The 12,481-nt window shown below is 58.1% G+C and overlaps 1 protein-coding gene across 13 annotated transcripts in view; it reads left to right on the top strand.

The window, feature by feature from the left end:
- Positions 1-12,481, top strand: part of DAB2IP (DAB2 interacting protein) — a 189,364-nt gene that overhangs the window by 158,524 nt on the left and 18,359 nt on the right. For all 13 annotated transcript variants that reach the window (XM_072777770.1, XM_072777771.1, XM_072777769.1 and 10 more), the window contains 6 exons: positions 2,999-3,152; positions 4,809-4,907; positions 5,769-6,323; positions 9,341-9,485; positions 9,571-9,715; positions 12,110-12,346. In XM_072777770.1, the coding sequence (XP_072633871.1) occupies positions 2,999-3,152; positions 4,809-4,907; positions 5,769-6,323; positions 9,341-9,485; positions 9,571-9,715; positions 12,110-12,346 (1,335 nt within the window). The remainder of the gene's footprint in view (positions 1-2,998; positions 3,153-4,808; positions 4,908-5,768; positions 6,324-9,340; positions 9,486-9,570; positions 9,716-12,109; positions 12,347-12,481) is intronic.

Raw genomic sequence — 12,481 nt, forward strand, 5'->3', positions numbered from 1 at the left:
TCTTGTTGGGCTTTTTGCCCAGCCTGTAGATGAGCAAGATGCTGGCCTCAGATGCTGTCCTGGGGCATAGGCAGGGCTGGGTGAAGGGTTGATGCGGCGGGTTGGTGTGGAGCATTAGGGGGTCCTGCAGGCCTGGGACAGGGCTGGCTTCCTGGAGGAGGTGGTTCTCAGGCCATTTGCTGATCCTGCTGGGTTCAGGAAGTGACCAAGTGACCATTTTTCCTTCCCCAGCCTCAGTCATCTTAGGAGCCACCACCAGGGGCACACTCACCTCTGCGGAAGGTTTTGCCCTGGCAGTGTCACAGCAGAGTAGCTCCCCCTGAGCCTCATGTGTCCCTTTCTCTCCTGCCAGGAGCCTTTTGGGAAGGAGAGGAACAAGTAGTCTCCAAGTTGAGCAGGAAGGACATATGTCTGTGTGTGAATCTGGGAGCCCAGGCTGCCTGGCTTGGCCATCTATTGTGCAGAAACAGCCTGGCAGACCTTGGAGTAGCTAATGGCTGGCCCAGGTGCCGCCTGCCCCCCACTCCTTCTCCCAGTGAGTTTAGGTGCATGAGGGTACAGCCTCTGCTCCAGGTCCCCCAGCCTGGAGAAGCCCAGGGGAGTTTGAGAGGGCCACAGCTGCCCAGCTGCAGCCAGGTTGCCTTAACTGTGAGTTTCCCCATAGCTGTCTCTTCAGCTGGGAACCTTCCCAGGGATTCCTGGGCCAGCTGGGGCATGTCTATGGAGCAGGATGGTGAGGAAGGAAGGGGGGAGGGTTTTGCAGCTGCAGGCTCTAGGCTCTATCTAGGCTCTAGGCTGTGGCTGCCTTGGGGTCTGCTGGACCTGCTGGGCTCCCAGGCTGTAAAACCAGAGCCCCCCCTGGCTCTCCCTGGGTAGTACCAGTCTACTGAACCATGACTCCCTCTCCTCTCCCCAGCTACCTCATTCAGACGCCTCAGGCAGGAGGCTGGGGCTCCTCCCTTTGTACTTCCTGGGTCCCCACTCTGCCCTCCCAGCATCCTTACCTGACAGGGGTTTCCAGGCTGGCCTAGAAAGCAGTCTGATCCTGGCCTACCAGCTGGGTTTTCAGTCTTGGACAGCAAGTATAAGGGGCTGTGGGTTCTAGCCCTTGCTAGGCGGAGTGACTCTTCCCAGCAGCTGGGGCAGGGGATCTCTTGAACTGACATATGAAGCCCCATTCTGGGAGGGAGGCCTGGAGTTTGCCCCATGGTGTGGGCGGCCCAGGGTGGCATATTGGAGCTGAGGGGCCTACAGGCCCAGCCACAGCCTAGGTCAGTGCTGTGATGGGGGCGGAGAATGGGCCGTTGGAGCAGGGCCTGGAGAGCTTGTCAAGGGAAGGTGCCTATTAGCACCCAGAACTGAGTGATGTGGCAGGCCATGGTGTGTACTTGTGACAGCTGCCTCCTGGAGAGAGGGTGCTGGAGGAGCAGAGGCAGTGTCACTGTATGTGCCAGTGGACTTGACCTCAGCCTGCCTCACAGCCTCCCTCTGGTCTGTGCATTCCCCTGGAGCTCTCAAGGAGGCCTGCCTGAACGCATCAGTTAAGCCCGAGTGATCTGAGCCTTACCTATGCTAGCTTCCTGCTGGGCATTGAGGGAACAGTTGCGGGGAGGCTGACTGGATCTCTTCATCAGGCTATGGGGTTCCCAAGGGTTGGGATCCCAGTTTCAGCTGACTCCCATGGAGTGCCTGGCATGGCACTAACTCTAACTCCATGTTAGAGAAGACGCTTGCATGGACATGTAGAGTCTGGGGTGTGGAGGGTGGCCTATCACAGCTTGCGAGGCTGGCTGGGCAGGCCTATTGGCTCATCTCTGGATTCCTAAGCCCCCATATAGTGAGCCTCAGTTCCCCCTTACCTCCAGTGGTCATGGAAATGTGGGCTAAAGGGTTGTGCCCTGCCAGAACCTCCTGCCTGAGCTGGGGTCTTTGCTGAGACAGGAAGAGAATGATGGCTTGAGCCTTGGGCCATTGGAGGCCGGGAACTGAAAGGCAAGGGTATTGGGGGAAGGAGGTCTAGGTGGGCTAAGCCCAGGGTGGGTCCTGTGCCAGTGCCAGGGGTTTGGGCCATGGACATGAGTAGGGGCAGGGCCTGCCCAGCTTCTGTGCCAGAGGAGTCCTCCATGCCTCAGGTCCCAGCTGTGGGAGGGGCATCAGTGGGGCACTACTGGGTGCCACTGGCTCTGGAAAGGACATTCACCTCTCTGAGAAGGACTCTGCCCAGCACTGGTGCAGGTGCCATATGAGGTGTTTTCCGTATGATATGCTGAGGAAACTAGGGCTCAGAGAGGGGGAAGTGACTTGCGCAAGGCCACACAGTAAGTGAGCAGTGGACCCGGGTTGAAAGCCAGGTGTGGGCTCCATTTGAGCACCAGGTGGCCAACTACCTTTGTTCTTTGTGCCTGCATCGGGCCAACTGACCGTGACTAGGCCCCCAGCCTCCAGCATCTTGGACCCTGTCTGAGTTTAGGCATCTTGGGTACCATGCAAGGACTGCTACATCCTTTCCCAGTTGAGCCTCAGGTCCTCATCTGTAAGGGGGAGCAGCAGAAGTCCCTTTGGCTGTCCTGCCCTGAGCTGGGCTGGTGCATGGAGTGGGATGCTGTATGAGAAAGGGCTCTGTGGACAGTGACATTCTTAACAAGTGGGTGACTACTTGGTCTGGGAGGGAGACGAGGGCCAAGGAGAAGAGGTGGGAAAGGTTGCTTGGTTCCTATGGGTTTCCAAGGCCAGGACCCTTCCCCGAACTCGGTACTGATGTTCAGCTCCTAAGCAGAGGCCTGATTCTCAGCCATTTGCTCCCTTAGAGGCTGAGCCGCTTGCTCAGAGTCCCTCAGTGAAGAAGAGGGCCTGGTGGGTCTCTAACTCCAGCACTGGAATGCCCCTTTCTTGGGAGGAGTGATTGTCTCCACCTGGGAGGTCTGGGCAGGCCTCCTGGAGAAGGGGAAGGGGAAGGGAGCGGCAGTCTGGGTCTGACACAAGAACCCCCCATCCCCAGGTCCCATCTGATGCCCAGGCTGAAGGAGTCTCGCTCCCACGAGTCCCTGCTCAGCCCCAGCAGCGCGGTAGAAGCGCTGGACCTCAGCATGGAGGAGGAGGTGGTCATCAAGCCTGTGCACAGCAGCATCCTGGGCCAGGACTACTGCTTCGAGGTGGGTCCCACAGCAGGGGTGGGGTGGGGTACTGGTGTCATGTCCTGGCAAGGCCAGGTTGCATCCAGACACTGTTCTGGAGTGCTCTGTGGCCAGGTTCAGCAGGGGCCAGGTTCTTTGGGGGAAAGGCTGGAATCTACTCCTAGCTTTTGGCTCCTAAGAGACCAGGTGGAGCTGGGAGATGGGGGGCTTTGTTCCTGCTCTGTGGGTTCCTTGCAGACAGGCCAGCACTGTCATCCCTGCCTGGGGGCACAAGGTCCCCATGGGTGAAGACTGAAAGCCTGGATAGAATTGCTTAAGCCCCAGAGCCTGCTCGCTCCTCCTTAGAAACCCCTTATATTCAGTGTGGGGTAGTGGAGAGCACTCCCTTTTTGGGGCCTGACTTCCCTTCTGCATAATGAGAGCCAGAAACTTTCTTGCGCTGTCTGTGACCTGTGGTTTGAGAGCAGAGGGACCGCTATGCAACCTGTGCAGGGCGGTTACCTGCCCAGACTCTCACGATAGATGGGGAAGCCGAGGCCCAGAGTGGACAAGAAGTTGTTAGCAGCCACACAGCAAGCCTGAGGCCAAACCAGGACCATGGCAGCTAATGTTGCAGGTGTTCCTGGGAGTTCTTAATTGCTTCTCCAATTATTCGTATTTTCTTCCCACCTCTGTTTCTGGGAAGCTTCCTGCTCTCAGCACTCTTGCATGATTAGGGGAGCTCTCTAATAGAGGAATGAGCCTGGTAATGAAAATCAGCTACTCGGGGATAACCTCCAGGCACCCCTGGCCCTGGGGAAGGAATGGAGTGGGGCCTGGCACCTGCCCCACACCCCATGCCCACTGGTGCCGTTTCTGGTTTAAGACTCCTGGTCCAGCCAGGCTCTGACTTAGCCTGGGACTGGCTGAAGATGGTGCTTGTCTGCTTGTCCACAGAAGGGGGTGCTGTGGCTTGCGCAAGCCTTTGAACGGTTGGATAAGGAGTCCACTTTCCCCCTATAGAGCCCTTGGCGTGATGCTGGGGATGGCAGGAGCAGAGCAGGAGTTGTGTGGGTCAGGCTCCCTCCTTGGAGGAGACCTAAGGATGAGCAACAGTCAGATGGGGGAGGGTAAGGCTTCCAGGCAGGAGGACCCCAGGGCCCAGCACATGTAGGTAACCCAATTCTCATTTCTCCAGTGTGGTACCCCCCTCCCCCCGAAAAATGTTAAGTTTCTGTGCCCATCACTGTTGTCACTGTTATTTGGCAAAAAATAACTATCAGAAGATGTCAGCTGGGGACTGAAGCAGTCCTTGGTGCTTACCCATGGTTGTCTCCTCTGCCTGTGGTTTTACTGTGGAGGGAGGTTTGGGGTAGGCATTGCCCTCTGACCTGGACAGGGAGCCCCACACCTTCTCTCCTCCCATCTCTGGGAGTGAGATTGGAAGAAGAAAGATACCTTCCTGTGGACGGGGGCGCAGAGGCAGGGGGTGGGGAGCTTGGAACGGCCACCGACTGGTGCGGGTCTGCGCTGTCCTGCTGTTGGTGATTTGCTCTGGGACCTCGGGTCGCAGGGCAGCACCTGCAGATGTAGTTAGTCATTGTGAGCCTTGTTCTGCCCCTTCCTGTGGCTGCGTCACAGACCTGGTGGCTGAGGTCCCCACCTCTCTGACACTGTCCTGCCTGTCCCTTGCAGGTGACAACGTCGTCAGGAAGCAAGTGCTTCTCCTGCCGATCGGCAGCTGAGCGGGATAAGTGGATGGAGAACCTTCGGCGAGCAGTACACCCCAACAAGGTAAGCCTGCGACCCCCGTCACCGAGACAGGGAGGACCAAGGCTGGACCCACAGCAGATTCAGACTTTGACAAGAGGGACAGAGGTGGGGACCTGTGGTGTGGGCTACGATGGGGGGTGGGGGCTGCCCCCAAGTGGGCCGTGGCACTGGGCGGTGTAGGAGGAGCTCCAGTGGGCCAAGGTGACTCGGGTTGTAGGTCTCCATCCTTGAAGCCGCGCACTGACGAGGCTGGGCCAGAGGTGTGGGGCCATTAGGGACTTGGGTGCTGGTGTGCCCTGCTGCCTGGAGTTCATGTCCCCCCCCGTCCCTGGGCTGATTCCTTATGCATCCAGTTCCAGCTTGGACCCTTGCCTCCTTCAGAGGGGCACCACTGACCTAGGCTGCTGGGCCCACAGGCTTCTGCCATCAGGGTCACAGATCCCCTACTGTAATTGGCTACTTCCATGGCTGCCTCCATGACTGTCTTCAGGGCCCGGGATGAGTCCTGGTCACTGTGACCTCACTAAAGAAGGGGTCTTAACTGTGGTCACCTTCTAAGTGATTTTACAGACCAGCAAACTACAGAGAGCTGCTAAATGGCACAGTCACCTGCTACGTGCCAGGCATTGTGCCAGCCTCTTTCTTGATCTATTGCTCTGTTTCATTCCTGTTCCATAGAGAAGGGACCTGAGGCTTAGGTTAAGTCACATGCTTAGGGTCAGTAAGCTAGTACAAAGCAGAGCAGAGACCCAGCCCCTTGTCTGCCAGACTCCAGAGCTGTTTCTGCCTCATCCCACTGCCGTGTTGGGGTTGGGCCTGTCCTGGGCCTGAGAGTTCTCCCCAGCCCCCACGGTGACCACGGCCCCCCTTGTGCATGTGCAGGACAACAGCCGGCGTGTGGAACACATCCTAAAGCTGTGGGTGATTGAGGCCAAGGACCTGCCGGCCAAGAAGAAGTACCTGTGTGAACTGTGCCTGGACGACGTGCTCTATGCCCGCACCACAGGCAAGCTCAAGACCGACAATGTCTTCTGGGGCGAGCACTTTGAGTTCCACAACCTGCCACCCCTGCGCACCGTCACCGTGCACCTGTACCGGGAGACTGACAAGAAGAAGAAGAAGGAGCGCAACAGCTACCTGGGCCTGGTGAGCCTGCCAGCCGCCTCCGTAGCCGGGCGGCAGTTTGTGGAGAAGTGGTACCCTGTGGTGACACCCAACCCCAAGGGCACCAAGGGTCCCGGACCCATGATCCGCATCAAGGCACGCTACCAGACCATCACCATTCTGCCCATGGAGATGTACAAGGAATTCGCTGAGCACATCACCAACCACTACCTGGGGCTGTGTGCCGCCCTCGAGCCCATCCTCAGTGCCAAGACCAAGGAGGAGATGGCATCGGCCCTAGTGCACATTCTGCAAAGCACGGGCAAGGTGAAGGTGTGTATGTGGGCACAGGTGTTGTGTGGCCCATGCGAAGCCCCCCCTGCTGGTCCCCAGGTCTGAGTCACAGATGTCAGCTCTCACAGAGACGCCCATCACAGCCAGGTGGGCTCCCCAAACTCAAGAGTTGGTGTCACACAGTGGGGGGCTCTTCGTGTCCCTCCTTTATGGTTGGAGCTGATCATCAACACACACATAGAGCCGATGGATGGGGTTGTGGCTTCTAGTCAAAGAGTGGGTTTGAGGAGCCTCCCTGCTGCACCTGGGGACCAGGATTCACGTGACATCCCTGACAGGTGACCGCCTATCCTAGCCCCCAACCTCACCCCTCCCACGTCAGACACACAGACTCACGGTACATACAGTATCCGTGCCAGTCAGCAGTCAGCCAGCTGTGGCGACAGCTGTCCCACAGCCCACAGGATGGGAATTGTTCCAGAGCCATCCAGCAGGCCCTCCTGTAGGCTTGGAGGGCCCCACCTCTGTTTCATCTTCCAGGCCACACTTCAGCCCCTCTCACCTGGTTCTGGGGACAAGTAGGCTCCTTCAGGAAGGTTCCCTGCTATGTACCTGCCCAACATGGTGGAGCATGATTCTGTTGGATTCCCTCTCTTACCCTGCCCCCTCCATTGGTGAGGAGCTACCTGAAATGGTTGCAGTGGAGCAGGACTGGACATTGCAGAAGGCCTTGGGTGCTGCTGGCCTGTCATAGGAGGATAAAATACGAATCTCTTATCTGCCTTTAAGAAAAAAAAAGCCGGGGGCAGGGGAGGGGGTGGAGGGAATGCCTGGGTAGCTCAGCGGTTAAGCATTTACCTTCAGGGCGTGATCAAGGGAGTCCCACGTCAAAGGAGTCCCACGTCATGGAGCCTGCTTCTCCCTCTGCCTGTGTCTCTGCCTCTCTCTCTCTCTCTCTCTCTCAAGAATAAATAAATAAAATCTTAAAAAAAAAAAAAGGAGCTGGGCCTCTGCCCTTTGGACATGGTGTAGTTTGAGAGCCAAGTGGCCTGTGATGGAGGTGAGGGACCACCATGTGTCAGGGTCTTGAGCCCTCGTAGTCTGGGTCGGGGAGAGACTCAGGTTGGGGGTCTAGGTGCTTAACTCCTGTCAGGGACCCCTGTTCTCTTCCCTATTTCCAGAAGTCTGTGGCCCCCTTCAGGCCACCGCTACCTATTTGACTCACGGGGTACCTCCAGGAGAGGGACTTCCTCAGCATGGTCTCCATGTGGGGAGACTGCACTGTTTCGTCCTCCTGCCACAGCCTTCAGACTTGACTAGGATGGATGGACTCTGGCTACCCTGTCCCTGATCTCCTGGTCAGAACAGAGGGGATACTGGGAAACTGAGTGAACTGAGGGAGACCCTGGCCCCCGGAGGGAGTGAGGGAGGCCTCTGCTGCTGCTGCTGCTGTGTCTGTTTTTTCACTACCCAGCCCCCGAGGGCTGCCCTGGAAAGCCAACTACCATCTGCAGTGAATTTGATCTTAGGGCTCATGGTGCTCGCCGTAGATGGAGTTGGAAGCCAGGCTCCAGCTGCCCCAGGTGGGCCTGGGGAATTAATAGGCCCAAGAAGCTGGGGTGATGTGCATATCAGATCCCCCTCTCTGAACAATTGGGAACTCATGGAGCATTCTTGGTGAGAGGCAGAGTGTCTGATAAGGGCCCTTTAGTCCCAAGGTAAAGGTTGTGTGAGTGCCTTCCTGCACTCTCCTGGGCCGTGGCTGCAGAGTTCCTGTTCTCGGATTCCAAAGGCTTCTCCCTGCCGTTCCCACTCCAGATCTGGCCCAGGGAGCTGTGTGTGGACTAGGTCAGGTCACTTCTCTGTTCTGTACCTGTTTCCCGTGTTGGGATTTAGCTCTCAAGAGCTCCTCCTAATCCCAGCCTAGGCCTAGCACCCAACCCAGGAGTTGCGGAAGACCTGTGAATGTGAGCAGGAGCCCAGTGGAGTTACAAGGCCCGATGCAAGACTTGCCTCTGCTTCTGTGTGTCAGAGAAGGGGGCTCTCCGGGTTATCTATAGGGCAGGAAGAGGTCCTCAGGCTATGTGTTGTACCCAGAGGCAACGGCCACTTCCCTTTCTCCCTGTGGCTCCTACTGTTCCTCCATTGGCAGGTCTCCTGCTCCCAGAACTCAGTTCTGTATCTCAAGGGCCACTTAGGATCTCTAAGGACCCAAAGTTGTGCATAGTGGAGTGAGGCATTTCCAGAGCACCAGAGACCCTGGCCCCTGCTGGGTACCTTGCCACCTCAGTCACCTTCCCTTGGGTCTCTGATTCTGTCTTCCCCTCCCTCAAGTCACAGGCATGGCTGAGGGAATGAGGAGGCAGGGGCTCCGAGGGAGGCAGGTTCACTGAACCACATCTTTGCAGTCAGGAGGGAGGGCGTGGGCTCGGGCTCCTCCCAGGGTCCTCCGGTGATGCTGGTAGGGGACCCATAGACTCATTAGCTTCACAGCTGCCTTCCAGAAGTCTGGGACCCACAGCAGTGAGGGTCCTTACCACCTTACCACCCAAGCTGAGGACTGTGTTCTCGTCATCTGAGTCCCAGCCCACTGCCTTCCAGGGGGCATCTGGACAGCTTCCCCCTGTGGGGCTGCGCAGAACAAGTCTGTCTCATGTGGGAGACCCCAGCAGAGTGATGGGTGGGTAGATATTGGCAGCTGCTTGTATGATGGAGGGAGGGTGGCCTGTGTCCTCTCCAGTGCTGCTGGCGATGAGAAAGAGGTTCTGCCCTGGTCCCCTGGCCAGGCCTGGTGCGGTGGATCTGACCACGGCACGGTTGGGTAATGGCTCCAGGTGGCATGCTCTTGCCCGGGACTGCCTCCCCCATTGTGTCACCATCTCTAGGTGTCTGCCCTCCACAGGCTGCTCTTGCTCACCTCCCAGCAGCCCCCAAAGGTGGGCACCAGCAGCACGGCAGCAGAGCAGCCTCAAGAAGTGAACACTTCCGGCTGCAGAGCGGGTCTGGGATCCTAGGGTCCTGCCTATGTCTGCTCTTCTCACCTCCTGCCTTCCCAGGACTTCCTGACGGACCTAATGATGTCAGAGGTAGACCGCTGCGGGGATAATGAGCACCTTATCTTCCGGGAGAACACGCTGGCTACAAAGGCCATTGAAGAGTACCTCAAGCTGGTGGGCCAGAAGTACCTGCAGGATGCACTAGGTAGGGCAGGTGCAGGCTAGCAGGTGGGCAGAGTGGGGCCGGGGCGACCAGTCCTTACTTCTTCTCCCTGCCCTCCTGACCCCAGGTGAGTTCATCAAAGCACTATATGAGTCAGATGAGAACTGTGAAGTCGACCCAAGCAAATGCTCTGCCGCCGACCTCCCTGAGCACCAGGGCAACCTCAAGATGTGCTGCGAGCTGGCCTTCTGCAAGATCATCAACTCCTACTGGTCAGTACTGGGCCCCTTCCCCAGGCCCTGCCCCTCCTGTGCCAGGGCACCCGGGGGGTGTTGGGCGAGGCCCTTCGGCTCCATCGCCCCCAACTTGTAAACTACAGAGGGGAGGTTTTTTTTTTTTTTTTTTTTAAGATTTTTATTTATTTAGTCATGAGAGAGAGACACACAGAGAGAGAGGCAGAGACACAGGCAGAGAGAGAAGCAGGCTCCATGCAAGGAGCCCGATGTGGGACTTGAACCCGGGACTCCAGGATCACACCCTGGGCCAAAGGCTGAGCCACTCACTCAGGCGTCCCCAGAGGGGAGGTTTAGCAAGGGCACTGCTGACACAGCTGCAGCCTCACATAGCTGCCACGTGGTGGCTCTGGGATTTTGGAACCCCCCTCTGCCTGGCCTCCGTCCTGGTCCTTTGTGGGCTCTCAGATGCAAAGGAGTATCCTGGAATATATGCAGGACATGGTGTTGAGAATCTGGACAGGGCAGTGTACCTGTCAGTGTCTTAGCAGACCCTGTCTATGTGCCAGGCACTGTGGTAGGTGCCGGAGCTGCAGCACCAGGGAGCAGGGCAGCAGGGCCCTGTTCAGGTGTCCCCCACTGGGGCAGGGGAATGGCTGCAAGCGAGACCTCTCAGCCGTCCACAGGGGTGCCACCCTGCCTCCTCCTCCGTATCTTACTCCTTTCTTTGGCAAGGCCTCCCTCACCCCATACTTTCACCTCCACACACTCCCTCCCTCCCTGCTCTAAGGTCTTAAACCTGCCTCCCCTCTGTGGCCCCCCTTCACAGTATCAGACATGGTGGTCTCACCCACCCCTCCCAGGCACCTCTTTCCCAACCTCTGCCACAGCCCTAATCCCATCAGAGTGGGGCTATGCCTGTGTCCAGATCTGTTTCTCACGTGTACCTGGAGCACACTGGAGGCAGATGAATCCACTAGCTCGGGGTTGGACCTAGGAGGGCCCGGGAATGGTTTGCTGCTCCTGAAAGACAGGCAGAGTTAGGCTGCGAGGTGAGTGACAGCCTTGGGAAGGGAGTGGAGGGAACAGCCAGAGCCACTAGAGTGACTGTCCTCCTGCCGGCTCCCTCTGCCCCTGGGCCACACAAGGTAATCCCCCTAGGGCCAGTTTGGCCCCTTGGGCTGGGCCAGATGACCCCTGGGCCTGGGGGTGGAGGCATAGCCCTGAACTCTTGGGGAATGTACTTCCCACCTTTGGGCTGGGCTGTGCATTCACCCTCTTCCTCCTGTTCCCAGAGCAGACTGGGTGTGGGACGCAGAGAAACATATCCGTGGACAATTTTCCATTTCCTCTTTCTGGTATTTGTCAGAGGCCCAGAGGCACCTTTCCGTTCTGGACAGGGCCGCCAACAGATGTTGCTCAGCAGCTGCCCCCGGCCTGGTCTTGTGTAAGGTACTTTGAGGGCCTGGGCTGGAGCCCCTTCCCTTCCCCCCATCTCTCCAGCACACTCCTATTAGTTCAGGCACATGCACTGCACGGAGCCCACTGGGCAGGTGCTGAGCTTGCCAGGCAAAAGCCTTTCGAGTTGATCAAGGCTTCCTGTGGCCTTGAGATGGTCCCGTGAACTTGGCAGGGCAGACCCTGTTCTCAACGGAAGAGTGAGGGAACTGAAGTTCAGGGGAGGCCAGGCACTTGCTCAGAGTACCCTGAGCTAGTAACAGAGACAGTGTAATGTCCACAGAGTGCTGGGGCCCGGCATGCCCAAGGGTGGGAGGTGTGTCTTTCAGGGTGAAAAGATAGGAAAACCACTTAAAGATTGGTCAGGGGGCCCTGACTGTGGCAGGCTGCAGATGCCCAGCAGAGAGAGCGCCCAGCTGGGTGCCTGGAACCCTGCCCACCCTCACTGGGCCCCACTGGGGAGCTCACTGCCTCCCATTTCCCTCCCTGCCTAGAAAGTAGAGAGCTGTGTTCTCATCTTATCCCCATCTTGATCATTCTGGTGTCCGGGTCCTGGACATTCAAGCAAAAGGAGTGAGTCTCAGCAGCCAGTGATGGCATCCAGGGAGCACTAGTCTGTTCCGGTTGTGTTGTCCTTTCCCTGCCCGGGAAGAGCCTCCTGCCTGGTGTTTGAGGCAAAGGGTGAGGCCCTGTGGCAAGCTCGCTGTTGCCATCGGCTCTGGTTGGGACGGAGACCTGGCTCCTGTGTGCTCTAGCCTCTCTGGGCCTGTGCCTATCCCCTGCCAGCCCCCCTTTGTGGAGAGCCCCCAGTCCAGCCTGGAGCTCCCGTGGCTCTGCTCCTTCCACCAGGCACTCCCTTTGCCCCCACCGTGCTGGGTGGCTCCCCCGCGACCTGGCTCACAGGCTGTGTCCAGGCTCTGAACCCTCTGCCCCAAACCCTGGCCCAATGACCGCCTCCCACCTCTGTCCCTGCAGTGTCTTCCCGCGGGAGCTGAAAGAAGTGTTTGCCTCATGGCGACAGGAGTGCAGCAGCCGCGGGCGGCCGGACATCAGCGAGCGGCTCATCAGTGCCTCCCTGTTTCTGCGCTTCCTCTGCCCAGCCATCATGTCGCCCTCGCTCTTCAACCTGCTGCAGGAGTACCCCGATGACCGCACCGCCCGCACCCTCACCCTCATCGCCAAGGTCACCCAGAACCTGGCCAACTTCGCCAAGTGAGTGTTGGGCCCCCCCGTGGGCAGAGTTCCGGCAGCATCTGGAGCCTCTGGGATGGCCATGGGTCCTTGTGCCCTAGAGTTGGGCTGCACAGTGGTTCCCGCTTCTGTTCCTGTTATCCTCAGTTCTTCCCT

Source organism: Canis lupus, chromosome 16 (genome assembly GCF_048164855.1).
Source record: "Canis lupus baileyi chromosome 16, mCanLup2.hap1, whole genome shotgun sequence".
Lineage (NCBI taxonomy): Eukaryota > Metazoa > Chordata > Mammalia > Carnivora > Canidae > Canis > Canis lupus.